The 13,502-nt window shown below is 40.2% G+C and overlaps 1 protein-coding gene across 3 annotated transcripts in view; it reads left to right on the plus strand.

Annotated features, from left to right (window-relative positions):
* The first annotated feature begins 2,279 nt into the window (after positions 1 to 2,279).
* The window catches only part of SRFBP1 (serum response factor binding protein 1), an 83,146-nt gene continuing 71,923 nt past the window's right edge, over positions 2,280 to 13,502 (plus strand). Inside the window, exon 1 of one of the 3 annotated variants that reach the window (XM_055791152.1) lies at positions 2,280 to 2,428. In XM_055791152.1, coding sequence (XP_055647127.1) covers positions 2,399 to 2,428 — 30 coding nt within the window. In that variant the 5' untranslated portion in view covers positions 2,280 to 2,398. Of the gene's footprint in view, positions 2,429 to 2,805; positions 2,937 to 13,502 lie in introns of those variants that run through there. The other 2 variants (XM_027783160.2, XM_013297218.3) reach the window with 2 other exon arrangements.

The following is a 13,502-nucleotide window of genomic DNA, read 5'->3' on the forward strand; positions in this document are numbered from 1 at the left end:
TAATTTAAGTAAAAAACTAGTACCACAAACAGCCAATACATCAGGTGTGAGGCACAGTGATTCTAGGCTCTGGAAGGGCAGTGAGGTTTAGTAAGGTGCAAGCAACAAAAATACGTATCTTCATCAGTGACTAAGTAACAAGAAAACAAAATTGTTGGATGAAGAAAGGCTGTAAGTATGACATCAGGGTCTACAAGAAACGTCCAAAGCAAGTTATTTTGGTACTTCACCATCCAGAGGAAATGGAAAGGAAAATTGAAGTTACAACCCAGTAGGCTACACAGACAAGGAACAACTGATGGGAGGCCAGGCTGGCACTGGTTGGAGTTACAGAACTGCAGCTGGCTCCCTTGTCCTCTTTTGACTTTCTCTTTGCTAACGTGCACAATGGAATTTAAGGCTGACATATCTAAGAATTACTTTTGTATGAAAGTTCAAGACAAAGGGAAGCACCTCTTTATTCTCCTTGGAAAATCTTTCCTTATTAAGTTTCTGATTCCAATTTTACACTCAGTGGATACAAATCCAATCTAGATAGGAAATCATATTACTTGATTTTTAAAAACATATTAACAGTATTGAGTACATCACATCCAAACATGCTTTATATGCAGACATAATCAAATACAACTACTTCTTATGTAGGATACAATAGCTGCTTGCCATCAGTGGCACTACAAGGAAAGAATACTCTCTGACTTTAGGTAGGCTGGATACAGCCGCCCAAGTCAGAATTTTTCCAAGACAGCAGCTGTGGTAAATACCCCTCACCTGCAGTCAAGAGCCAAAGCATTTTCAGCAACTATACATTTAACCTGGAATTCAGTTCCTGTTAGAACAAAATACCTTTACTACATTCTGCAAGGATGGGTACAAAGTAGTATCAGTTGGCTCTTTATTAATCCAAATGAAATCCAGACTGCCACTGAACAACCAGTACCAGTTTCTGAAACATCCTAAATGGAACTCTGAAGTTTTACTTTGAAGGACTAGCCTGGCCTGATGCCACTTGCATGTAAGACTTGTTAAAAATTACAGCCAAAGGTGACTTAGCTGCAGTTCACTTACAAGAGATGCCCTGAGCACCAGTCAAAATCAAATATTAAAATACAACAAGATCTAAATACCAGATCCTGCAGAAAAAAAATGCATTACAGGGACAGCTGACAACAGTCGTATTTGTTTAGATATTCAGACTTCAAAGCAGAATTCCAGGCACAACAGTGCCATCCAGGGGCCAGCAAATCGCTGGTGAACATCCAAAGAATTTCCTGAAACTGATTTTATTCATACAAACAGAAAGGCTTTATACTTAAAACAATTTCCCCAAATATTTTTTAGTATGATCTCAGTTCTTATGAATACTGCACCAGATAAACTGTAATGTGAAACAATAACTGATTCACTCTCTAGACATGCCAAGACTTGCTTACATTTAGGCATGAGTTTTGTAGAAGTCCTGTTTCAGTAAAATAGAAAAATATTTCCGACTGTTTAAATCAACAGTCCCTTCCAGCACAATAAACTGGAAATAAGGAGGAAAAGTTCTGCCAAATTTTTTGAGACTGACATCTCACGAAGAGCAAAACACATGCTCAGCCCCATTTCTCTACAGCTACTTAAAATCGTGTAGACAAAAATTTTAGAATGCTAAAGCTTCAGACAATATAATTGCTGCACAATCTGTACTGTGCCTTCTTCACAAATGGAAAAGTCGATCTGCAAATTTTAGAGCAGTTTGGAAACAGAGTGCTCTTGGGCCACGGGGAAGTGGGTAGGGGGTAGGGGGTAAAGAAAAGCCTAGACATATCTGCCGTTTACTCATGTGATCTTTTAAAGCCGGTTCCACAACGGCAGCACGACAAGCAAGAATCACAGATTATTTCCAAGATTATAAACTACTCGGAAGGGCAGATGTTTCATGTAGTTTAAGGATTCAGAGTCGTACAGCTCTGCAGGTCTTGGGCTCATCCAGCCGACGAAGCACCGCAGCAGCACAAAACGCCGCTCGCAGCAAGGCGCCCCAGGCTGAGCTGCCCCCGAGGCGCCCCGCGCAGGTCACGATCGGCCGCACCGGCACCCACCGGCACCCACCGGCACCCACCGGCCGACCCGACCCAACGCAGGTCCCCGGCGGCTGCGGGCCGAGAACAGGTGCGCACGCGCCACCCGGAAGTCGTGTGGCCGGGGCGGAGTCGGAGGACCGAGACCTGCGAGAGCCGGCCTAGAGAGGCTCTACCCATAGAGCTGCAGCCTGGAGCGGGCCTGCCGCCGCGCGCGCCGCGCATGCGCGCAGTTTCGCTTCGCGCTGCTTGCGGTGCGGCGTGGGGGCGCTCGGAGGGGGGAGGGCCGCGCCGGGTCGGGCGACGGCGGAGCTCTGCGGGCAGGGACCGACGCCATGGCTCCCGTGCTGAACCTCAACAACGAGGTGAGCCCCCACGTCCTCTGGGGTGGCAGTCGGAGGGGGCCGGCGGGGCAGGCTCGGGCCGAGCGGGACCCGATGGGGCAGGTGGTGGCAGTGGCCGTTGGAGGGGGCCGGGACACCGGGAGGGGAGGGAGGTGGCGGAGCTGGGCGACGGCGGCCTGTCACCCTGCGAGCGGGCCGAGCCGGGATGGCCCGGCCGCTGCCCTCCGTGGGGGCGGCGTGGCCGCCTGCAGCGCTGGGGAAGGCCCCGCGGGCCCGGCCGCGGCTGCCGCAGCCTGGCTGGGACGGCCGCCGCCGCCCGCCTCGGAAGGGCTGCGCACCGTGCGGGCGCTCAGCGGGAGGACTGCGCGGTGGAAATACAGATCTGCCTTGCGATGATAAGCTACCTTTTGGGGGATGCCACGCAGTTGTCCACATGTGTGCTTCGGCTCGACGTCCTGTCATTGAGTATATCTCGTCATCGTATCATGTCGTATCTTACTGCCTTTGTGTCAGCACTGAAGTTTTGCAGGTAATTCTCTCGGACCTACCAAAGTCTCAGCTGCCTGTCTTCTGAATGGCAAAGATACGATGTTGCCCTATTTTTTTGCAGAGAATGAGAAATTAATGGGTTAGCGCTAACTTTTTCCTATTCTGTAAGAAGTCTGGTGTTTCCTATTTCTTTCAGATTTTTTTTCCTGCTTTGTAGCATGGATTAAGTGTGTTTCACTTGTGTTGAGTTTTGGCTACCCATTGGCAAATCATTGCGTGCAATTGACACAGCTAAACTGTCCTCTTTAAACTGCTGCTGCAACACCTAAAGAGCAGCTGACAGTTATGCTGACCTGAGTTGTATCAGCTTCTGCAGACTGCATTATACACTTCAAGGATTCTTAGATAATTCACAGTATTTGTCATCAGTAGAACAAAAATGACCGATTATACAAGCACTCTGAGATTACAGTTGTATTTAAAGTTAAGTTTTATGTTGTAGGCATGTAGTGGCTCTGACAGAGGTTGGTTTGTAAGTCAAGAGTTTAGTGAGAGGTAGCCTGTTCATCAGAAAAAATGTAGTTTGATATTACATAAAATACAGATATTTACTTGGCATTTTATTACAAACTTTTGTTCCTAGCTGTTAACAAAGGTATGGTCAAGTGTGACTGATTACACTTTGAAATATGCCAATGAATCACTAAAGAGAGCATTCATCACTGAAACAGAAATTTTTTTTGCTTGATCAAGTTCGGGTGGTGATTTGTAGCCTTTCACCACAAAGTTACTCTTATAACAGGGGATTAAGGCAGAAGCGTTATTTGACTGAGGAATGATCAAACAGTTCTTCAGAAAAAGACAGAATGCAAGGATTTGCTGTACAAAAGATTTAAAAATTTTGGTAAGGACACTGGGAGTGCCGTAGTTCAAACATCACCCTGTCCTAAGAGGAAACTGATAATAAAGTTTGTAGATTTTCTGGAGGTGGCAGCTTTCATCGGAGCTCTTACAAAAAACAGGCATTCTCTAACAACAGGTCCATCCAAGATGTAAGGTAGTATAGAGACTGAAATCCTGGATGCCATCACATCAAGAGGGACAGCCGGTCAGGCTGGCTAGGAGTAGAATGGAGACCTAGTGTGAACTGATTAACAAATTTTTCCATTTCTACGCATACGCCTTTTCATAAGCATTAGAACTGTATTAATTACTATGGTGACTAGTCATAAAATCTGAAATATATTCTTTACCAATACCTGGATATCTTCGGTGGATTTATTACTAAGATGTCCTTGTAGGAATGTGTTTCAACAGGAAAAAGTATTTATATTCCTCAAACAAAGGTGAAATGGTGGAAATTGAGCATGAATAAAGTAAAAGTTTTAGAAGGGCTAATGTTTTAAACAATCTTGGACTTCCATTGTTTATTCTTCCAATTTGTGGAGGGAGATTTACTGTAATTACAAAGCAGCTTTATACAGTGCACCTTTGGCATTCCACAGTCAACCAATGCTAGGGATCATACAAATTTCTTCCCCCATTAGACTATATCAAATAGGCATGATGGTAGTTGTTGCAGAAAGAACTTTGTGACTCTTACATAGCTGATAAACTTGTTTGTCTTAGCTGGGTTTACAGTAGTTCTGTGTAAGACCTGTGTAAATTCAGCTGTGTTATGTTTACATATTTTGGGTTTTAATTCTGGCTAAGGCAGACTTCTGCTATTAATTAATATCATAAACTATATTGGTTAGCTAAATGATGGAGTCTCAAGAAATTCTGGGGTGGTCGGTTTCAAAAAATTTTTCCCAGTTGTTATTTTGCTTACAGGTAGAACAAATAGTCGTAAGACCAGTGTTTCTTAGTGTTGTGGTAGTTAAGTACCACCCAGCCACTTGCTCACTCTCCCCTCACCCAGAGGGACGGGGAGGAGAATCGGAAAGGAATGTAAAACTTGAGGGTTGAGATAAGAACAATTTAATAATTGAACTACAATATAAATGAAAGCACAATAATAACAATGATGACAATAACAGTTATAATGCAGAGGGGAAGGGACATAATAAAATCCAGAGGGAAAGGAAGAAAGGAACACGTGGTGCACAATGCAACGGCTCACCACCTGCCTACTGATTCCCAGCCAGTCCCTGAACGACCTGCCCGCCCCAGCCACCCCCCCAAGTGTATGTACCAGGCATGACATCCCATGGTATGGAATATTTCTTTGGCTAGTTTGGGTTGGCTGACCTGGCTGTGTCCCCTCCCAATTTCTTGTGTTCCTCCAACCTTTTTGCTAACAAGGCCTGAGGAACTGAAAAGTCTCACATCATAGCTAAAACACAGCACCATACTAGCTTCTAAGAAGATAATTAACTCCATCCCAGCTGAAACCAGGACACTCGGTTACAAAAATTGGCACCTTTCTTAATGTTAATTATTGATGTCCTAGAACTACTTTGTTCTGCAGTGTCTATAGCATTCCTATAAGCTGTATTGTCATAGATAAAAGTTGCACAGCATCTGTTGTGTACAGGTAAGGTATAGTTGTTTATATCTTACTTCTGAATGGGAAGTATAATTACTTACCACTTGAGTAGATAGCTTCAGTTCAGTGTCATTCAATGGCAGGAGTTGTTTGGGGTATTACTCTTCTGGTGAAAATAAAAAAAAAAAACAACCACTCCACACTCTTAATGGAAAGTTTTCTTAGTACAGTGTAAAAATCAAGCCTTTGCTTCTAATATTATAATGAAGCGTATACATGTTTTGAAATTAAAGGCCATTTAATTGAGTGATAATTTAACTTTCTATCACCAAAGAAACTTCGAAGTTGAGTATTACTCTTAGTGCAAAAATTTAATCCTTCAAGGAAGTGAAACAAGTGAAGAACTGATGTGTGTCTCCCTCATGACAGTTTTTGAATTCATTGGCTAATTTCAGGGAATTTGGAAAGGAGTAGAGACCTCAGAAGTTGTCTTGTTTGGGTTTTTTAAGTATTATTTGGTTAAAGAATAGTGCCTCCATGAAGCACCATGCTCCAACTGTTCTGATCTAATAGGGAGCAAAGAATGAAAATGTTTTACTGTTTAGGTGACTGTATGAATGGGATCTGAAGTTACTGTACAGTGGTCAGGATCCTGGGTGAAAATAAGAGGGAATTGCAATTGTGACGAGGTGAAATGATACAGAAAAATGTAAGAAATCAGTCATAATTTTTCAGCTATCCACAGAATAATTTTGGACAATCTGTTAATAATTTATTTTATTTTTTTATGCAAAGTTATTTTTCTATCAGTGTAACAGCTTCAGAAACTTAAATTATTTCTGTGTTAACAAACAGGTATTGTGCCAAAAATGTATAAATACTCTTTTTTTCTCTAATTGCATATATACCTAGTTAATAACAGAAAAAAGCCACATCTTGGCAGAACCCGCAGTTACCAGGGTCCAGTAATTTTAAAAAGCCATCGTCTTGCTGCTGGCAAATAACGTGGTGTAGTTTCAGTGTGACTGCATGACTGAAAAATTAAAATTGAAAAGAGTTAAAAAAACCAAATGTTTTTATAATTCAGACATCACATTTCTGTATGGGATTACTGAATTTTGATTTCTGTGCCCAAGGAAGAGCTGGGGGCCGCAGGAAAGTAAAGACTGTAGAAAGTTAGGACAGAGTGAGGACTGGAGTGTTTAAGAAAGAAGAGCAAAATGCAGTATTTCTTACCATTTTCTAACCATGTTCTTTTATACAGGGGAAAATATAACTTGTAGAATGAAAAAGTTCAGTTTTGCAATTCTGATATATCAACTGCATATGATCATGCTGTTGAAGGGTTTGTCTGTATTAAGCCTAACTGTATTCTCATCTTGTGTTTAATTTTATAAGCTTGCAGGCTGAAGGAATCTTTCTAAAACACTGTTGCTGTCTTGTGTGTGTTTCCTGTTGCTAAGTTTTCTAAGAATATTCAGGTGTCTTGTCACATAATAGCTTTCAACATTAAACTTTTCTGGAAACATTTGCTAGATGGCAGCACATAATCATCCACAACCGTGGACAAGGGCAAGTTTCAAGGGAGATAGCTCCTGTAATGTGAAAAATTATCATTGTTGATCAGCAATATACAGTAGTATGAAACTGAAGCTTTTGAATGGGAACCAACCCAGATTTGTGTTTTTTCAGAACCTATGCATCTTAAATAATGTTGTTCTGTTTTTACAGTGATACCCTGGTACCAATACTGTATGATGACAACAAATACAGTTATTGCTCTGCCATCCTTTTTACTTTTTTTTTTAAATTAAATTCTGCTTACAACTACCTCAAGGAATGAAGCTGCAGAAAGCCCATGATGCTAGTGGAAATGATGACTGTATGAATTGCTTTGAAAATAAGTGTTCTAATCTGCATCTACACAAGTGCTGTAGTGGTGAAGTTGAACATTAGTAAGGCATCACATTATGTAAAGCAACTTTAAATCTCCGATTTGAGAGGTTTTTCTGTCAGTGGGACCTACGAATTGAATTTGCCAAAGTTGTTTGGGTATGGAAACTTTGGTATCAGGTGATTTTTTTCTCTTTAAATCTGTATTTAATAATCAATTGCATGCATCCAAAATAATTTCTCTCTATAAAAACATTATGGACTTCTTGCTGAATTAGAAAAAGTTGAGCTTTATTTACAAAGCTGTAGTTTTTAAGTAATAAGAGCTGATATCTACATAATGCTTGTCATCTGCAGCTGGTGGATTGTTCTTCTTTTTTTCCGTAAAAGGTAGGCTCAGGATAAAAGTGTATCTTCAGTGTAATATGTGTGCACACACGTTTTTCAGTCTGCTAAACAAAGTGCAGGTTTAAAAAATGTTATATAGGAAGCTTAGTAATGATGCTTAAAGGTGGTGGATTCCACTCGATAGTGTTTTGGATCCCAACAGCTTGTGTTGTGATACTCAGCATGACAATACTTGGCCCTTTTACTCTTTAGATTTAGGACTGACATCCTGATCTCTTGACTTAATCTGGACAGCAGTTTAGGTGAAGACATATTCAGAAAGCAGTCTGGACATGTGCCTAAGGATTTAGACTAGTATACAGTGAAATCAAAGATGGATAGTGTAGCTGGTTATGAAAAAAATCAGACAAAAAGACAGGGGAAATGGCCTTAACTTGTGAAAAAAGACTGACATACGGTCTGAAAGTCTGAAACTGCAGTCTGAGTTATATTTGTAATCCTGCGAAACTTGCATGTTTTATCATAGTTGCAACCAGAAGTAAATGTATGTTTGGAGATGCTTATATAAAGACTGGATTGGCCTGGTGTAGCATGGATAGGCTAAATGTTTGTCAGTAGATGGGCAGACACAGCTAAGATAACAAACATAAATGGAAAGGCAGTTACTGAAATTGCATTTGTACATGCCTTCAGTCACAAATTGCTGAAAGGTGAAGCACATGCTTTTAAAACTGAATCACTTTTGGTGACCAAAGTTTCTGTATAGCAGTGAAAAAAACCATGGTCTGACTGGGGTATCAGGTGGAGTTATTAAAGAATGGAGAGGGGGCAATTTGAGAGGGTCATGCATTCCTCCTGAGACTGAGTTGACTTGTATAGCCAGGAACTGCTTTATGAATTTTGTAAGGTGCATTAAATGTGAAAAACCTGATTACTTACCCATGCTAGTCCTTAGTGCATTATCTATTTCTGTTACTGAAACAGTAGGTCCAGCATGTGAATTTTAAATTGATCTGAAATGAAATTAACTTACAGTTTGGTGGTGTTTTTTTTTTTTTTAATTGATTATTTTTGCCAAGAAACATTCCATGCAAAGTGAGTTTAAAAATTTTCCATGGTATTTATTTGCAGCTACTTAAGGTCTTCCTAATAATTCATTCATTATTGAATTTAATGAACAACAAAATTATTCAGCCTTCCTCAGCATGCCAGGATCAATATTCAATGTATAGGCACTGGACTTGGCAGTGCTAGGTTAATGGTTGGACTTGATGGTCTTAAAGGTCTTTTCCAGCCTAAACAATTCTATGATTCTATGGTTGTGACTGCCGCATCACTCAGATATGATATGCTTCTCTATGTTTTCATTCACTTTGCTGTTCAGTGTGTCTCAGGTACGTGATGTGCCTCTGAAGGAGTGTGGTTCTCTGGCGGATTTCACAGGCAGCTGGGCTCACTGCTTCTGAAGCTGTGGCTTCTCAATCTCCTTGCTCCTCATCCATTCCAGCCACATGGTCCTACCTCCTTCTTCTGTGAGCAGAATAATTTTTTTGCTAGGGTAGTTTTCTGTAATGGATTTAAGGTAGCAGGGTCTTAACAGGGAGTGTGAGCAGCAGGCAGATGGGATCAGGGAGGAATGGAAGGGGTTTGGAGGAGGGGTGAAGACAGACTGTCCCAATGCCACCATAGAGAGCTGTTCAGTTGGCTTGTGGGGCTGGTAGAACTGTGCTGTTCTTCATCTCACTTAAGTGTTTATCTTTAAGCAATGGCATTTCTGTGAAACAAGCATAACATCTGGGGAGGGTGTCCAACCAGCAAAACTTAAAATAGTCAGGATGATTATATGATGTGCAGTTGTGTTCTCTGGTAGGTGTTTATGTTACAGAAATTCTAATGGTCAAGACTAGAAGGGCAGGAGAACTAGATGGTTCAAAGAGGAAGTCAAAGGAGCTCTTGTATTTGTCTGATCTTAATGTTACGTAATGACTTAATTGAAGAGTAGCTACAAATCAGCTTGAAAGAAGAATCTTACGATTTCTCTGTTACACTTAAATAAGTTTATTTTTGGAAAATGTGACCAAGGGTATCTCGAGGGGGAAAAAAACCAACCTGGTCTCTTGTCTGTTGCAAAAGAACTCTTAAAACTGGTTGCAGTCCTGTAATAAGTCAAGCAAAACATTAATTTTCAGGAGTTAGACTTCCCACAGTAATCAGAACCGTGAACACTTAGGCTTGCTTTCTTGGGATTTCTGTAAAATTGCTTTCCTCTATCATGAACAGGCTGATGTGAGCATTCAGTTTTTTAATGTATTATATCCAAATGGCTAGTGTTACCTAAGGTGTGTTCTGATATTTTTAAGTGCATTCCTGGACCTTCTTTACCAGAGATAAAAAAAGAATCCTAGGTGGAAACTTTCAAAGTAACGGTGACTGAGTGCTATAGGCCTTACAGTGTTTACAGCAATCTGAAGCGGGCAGCCAGCCCGGTGTGGTGATCCAGGCTCCACTGTGAAATAAAGTAGCTACCCATAAAGATCTGTTTCATGTGCTATCTCTTGGGCTGTGTGGGAATCTAGGAACTCCTATAGGGCAATTTAATATTCCTATGTGCAGACTTTATAGCTGGCTAAAGGGGAGGTGAGGCATGAGGTGAGCTATCTGACCAGTTATCTGGTATTGGACTGAGCTGTGAGATGCCTTACTACTCAAAATTCAAAGTACCATACTGTCTTTCAAGGCATGCTGATGTCTGATGAGGAAAATGCTTTTTTTTTGTTTGTTTGTTTAATGGCTTAGAAAACTTTCCAGTAGTTGAGAAAGCTGGTTCCCTCAGTCTTAAGATGAGTTGAATCCTGTAATCACAATGACCAGCAGAGTGCACTAATCACAAATGCTGGTGAATGCTAACGCTGGGCTACTGTCCGGCAAAGAAGGGAGATTTTCTGGGATGAGGGGAGCCTGGTCATGTATTTCACCAGTGGGAGCATTTCCGTAGGAAAAGTCCTTGGCAGTGCTCCAAAGGCTGCTTATCCAACAATTAACATAAAATACATGAGCTCCCTCAAAGGAAATACTCAAACTCGGAACTCTTTACCCCTGAGGAAATTCTTCTTGCTGGTCTACAGATGAGTTCCCTTTTGCTGTTTTGTCTCTGGCTCATGAGCCTTGTTTGTTCCAGCACCTACCCAGCATGCTGGCCAAGCCACTCTGAAGTAGAAACATTTGTCCTAGACTCTCTCACATTGAAGTAGGTCTGTAGTTTTACGCTTTCAGTTCTGCTTAAGTACCCCAACATCTAGACTGTTCCTCAGATGGTGGACACCAGTTCTAGTACTGTTATGAGCTGTATGCCAGTACAGTTAAGCTATATCTGCTTTAGGTTCATCTGTGATCACGTCAACATTATTCTTAAGGTGAAGTGATTAGCACTTAGGTACTTCTGAAAAAGTATGGGTACCTAGGATGCTCTGTAGTCAGAACTGAAGCTGTAACAATTTCTGGCACTGCCAAGACCTGCATATCCCTGGCTTGCATGTGGGCTTAAATACTTCCTTGAAACTGGTCATGCAGTCTCTTACATGTCACTGAAATAAGTCTTGGAAAGGCATATAAACAAGTTATGAGAACCAAGAAAAAATAAATTTCTACACAATTCAAAACAGAATAGCTAATCTTTTCCATCAGTTTATTTCTCGGTATACTGGCAAATCAGTACTTTTTTCTGTAAATTGTAAGTCTGTGCACAGTTAGAAAGCAAAAGAGACTTTCTCTTTAAACTCTGGAATACTTGGCAGCAGTCATTTCAGCTCTATGGAAATGCATGTAAAAATTCTTGCATTACTTGCATTACTAATAAGTAATTCTATGTACAACAGTTTCTTGAAGGAGAAGAAAATTGGGCTGGATTGGGCTTGCATTCTGCTTAAAACAGTTGAAGTGTTAAATTACTGACATTCTTTTACAGACCATGTAAATGTCCTAAGGAAAAGGTCTTTTGAAAGCTTATGAAATTTCCAAACTTACACTCTGTGAGATAGAATTCTGAGGAATTGTGGCTTTTTTTTCCCCCTAGGAACTGTTCCAGCAGCTGTTTCTAAAGTTTCTAGAGTTGCCACATCATCAGTTGTACTAATATTAACAGCAAACTCTGATCTGCTATTTGCACAGATTTTGTTTCAGCAAATTACTGAAGCAATTAAACATGGCAAACTATGCAGGTTTTTTTGCTTCTGGCAATATTGTATACAGCCGTTATCAAACTACTGTACTTCAGAACAGAAATGAAAACTTTTCCTTAGCTCAAGTGGTTTATATAAAGTGTGTGTGGTAGGCCACGTAGACTAGTAAGATGCTGTCATAAAACAAAACATCTGTGGTTCCTTGGTGTGGTAGTATACACTAATGAAAAAAACATGCAAACACAGTCATGGGAAACTTTATAACTTTTATTTTAAAGGAACTGTGAGATACTTGCAGTATACAGTATAGTCTTTTATCAGATGTAATTTATGAGTATATATGCCTGCATAAAATACAGTTTTTAAAAATGGTTCTATTACCGTAAATCTGCTTAATAGCTTACTGCTGTCATTGCAGACATCTTTCTGCAGCCTTTACATTGCTGGGTTGAAGCTTGCTGCTAAACAAACAGGGAGGCAAGGCTGAAATGGGTATAGAAGGGAAGGGGTGTGTGTGTGTATTTTTTTCCTAATAGAATTCGGGGTTTTGGGGGAGGGGGAAGGTCTTAAAAGGAGAACAGTAATCAACTGCAAATTCATTGTGAATTGCCAATTGGTGTGGCAATGTTAAAATTCTTTTCAATTTGTCTTATGCTATGAGGGTTGATAGTGAAGAGCAATTGAGGGAAAAGTTTTTTAGTGAGGGTTTTCAGCACAAAAGTGGCCAGCTTCTAAAATTCAGTGACTTTTTTGATTGTCCTTTATGTCATATAAGAGTAGGGGATTTTAAATTCTTGCACTGATTTTCGAAGAAAAAAATTATATTATTTCTGCTACAAAGATGGGTCACAATGGTACATGTTAATCCATATGGCATTTAATACCGAAGGAAATGTGTATCTGTGTGTATATATGTCAAAAATTAACCACCTAGAATGTAAATCAGTGGGATATTTTTTTTTTTTTAGAATGCAAATATTGTGTTCATTTTTATTCTGGTGAATTTTCTGCTCTGTAATCATCTGACTTAGAATCATGCTTTTCTGTTTTGTGATTTTTATGTTGAGTAAACAGGTTGAATTCGGTCCAGCAGAGTATTTGTATAACTGCTGTTAGAGAACTTCATTTAAACCACCAGTAAGCTTGATAATGAGATCTCCATGACACCAAAACTAAGCTAGGAGTTCAAATTTACGTTTTGAGTGAACTGTCTAGAGATCTGGTTGGATTCCTTCAGTTGTGTTGGAAACTAGTTTATTGTATGTTTGTAGACATGTTTAAATTCCTTTTTATCTGTGGTCAAGCAAACATTGGATATAAAGTGGCTCTCAGCAGTTGAGTTGCATAACTGTCAATTTAAGATATTATTGTATAGCTGCTTGGTAGATTCAGAAGCCAGATCGCAAGGTCTTTAAAATTGAGGTAATGTGAAAGAGTTCAATCTCAAAAATTCATTACACTGTCTAGCAGCAGAAATGAGTAATCCAGTAGGAAGCTCAGAGTGAAGAGTAAAATGTGAAGGACTTCTTGTTTCCCATTTTTAATGAGACAAATATTGGAACTGGGGCTTGTCTTTCTCCCAGAAGATACTGTGTGTTAAGGTAAGATTCCAGTGAATCTGGAAAAGCTCTTTGTTTGGAAGCTATTTTAGAAAAAGAGTGCCATCTTATGATTTGGCTTGCTCAGTTTCCAAATAACT

This window comes from Falco peregrinus, chromosome Z (genome assembly GCF_023634155.1).
Source record: "Falco peregrinus isolate bFalPer1 chromosome Z, bFalPer1.pri, whole genome shotgun sequence".
Classification (NCBI taxonomy): domain Eukaryota; kingdom Metazoa; phylum Chordata; class Aves; order Falconiformes; family Falconidae; genus Falco; species Falco peregrinus.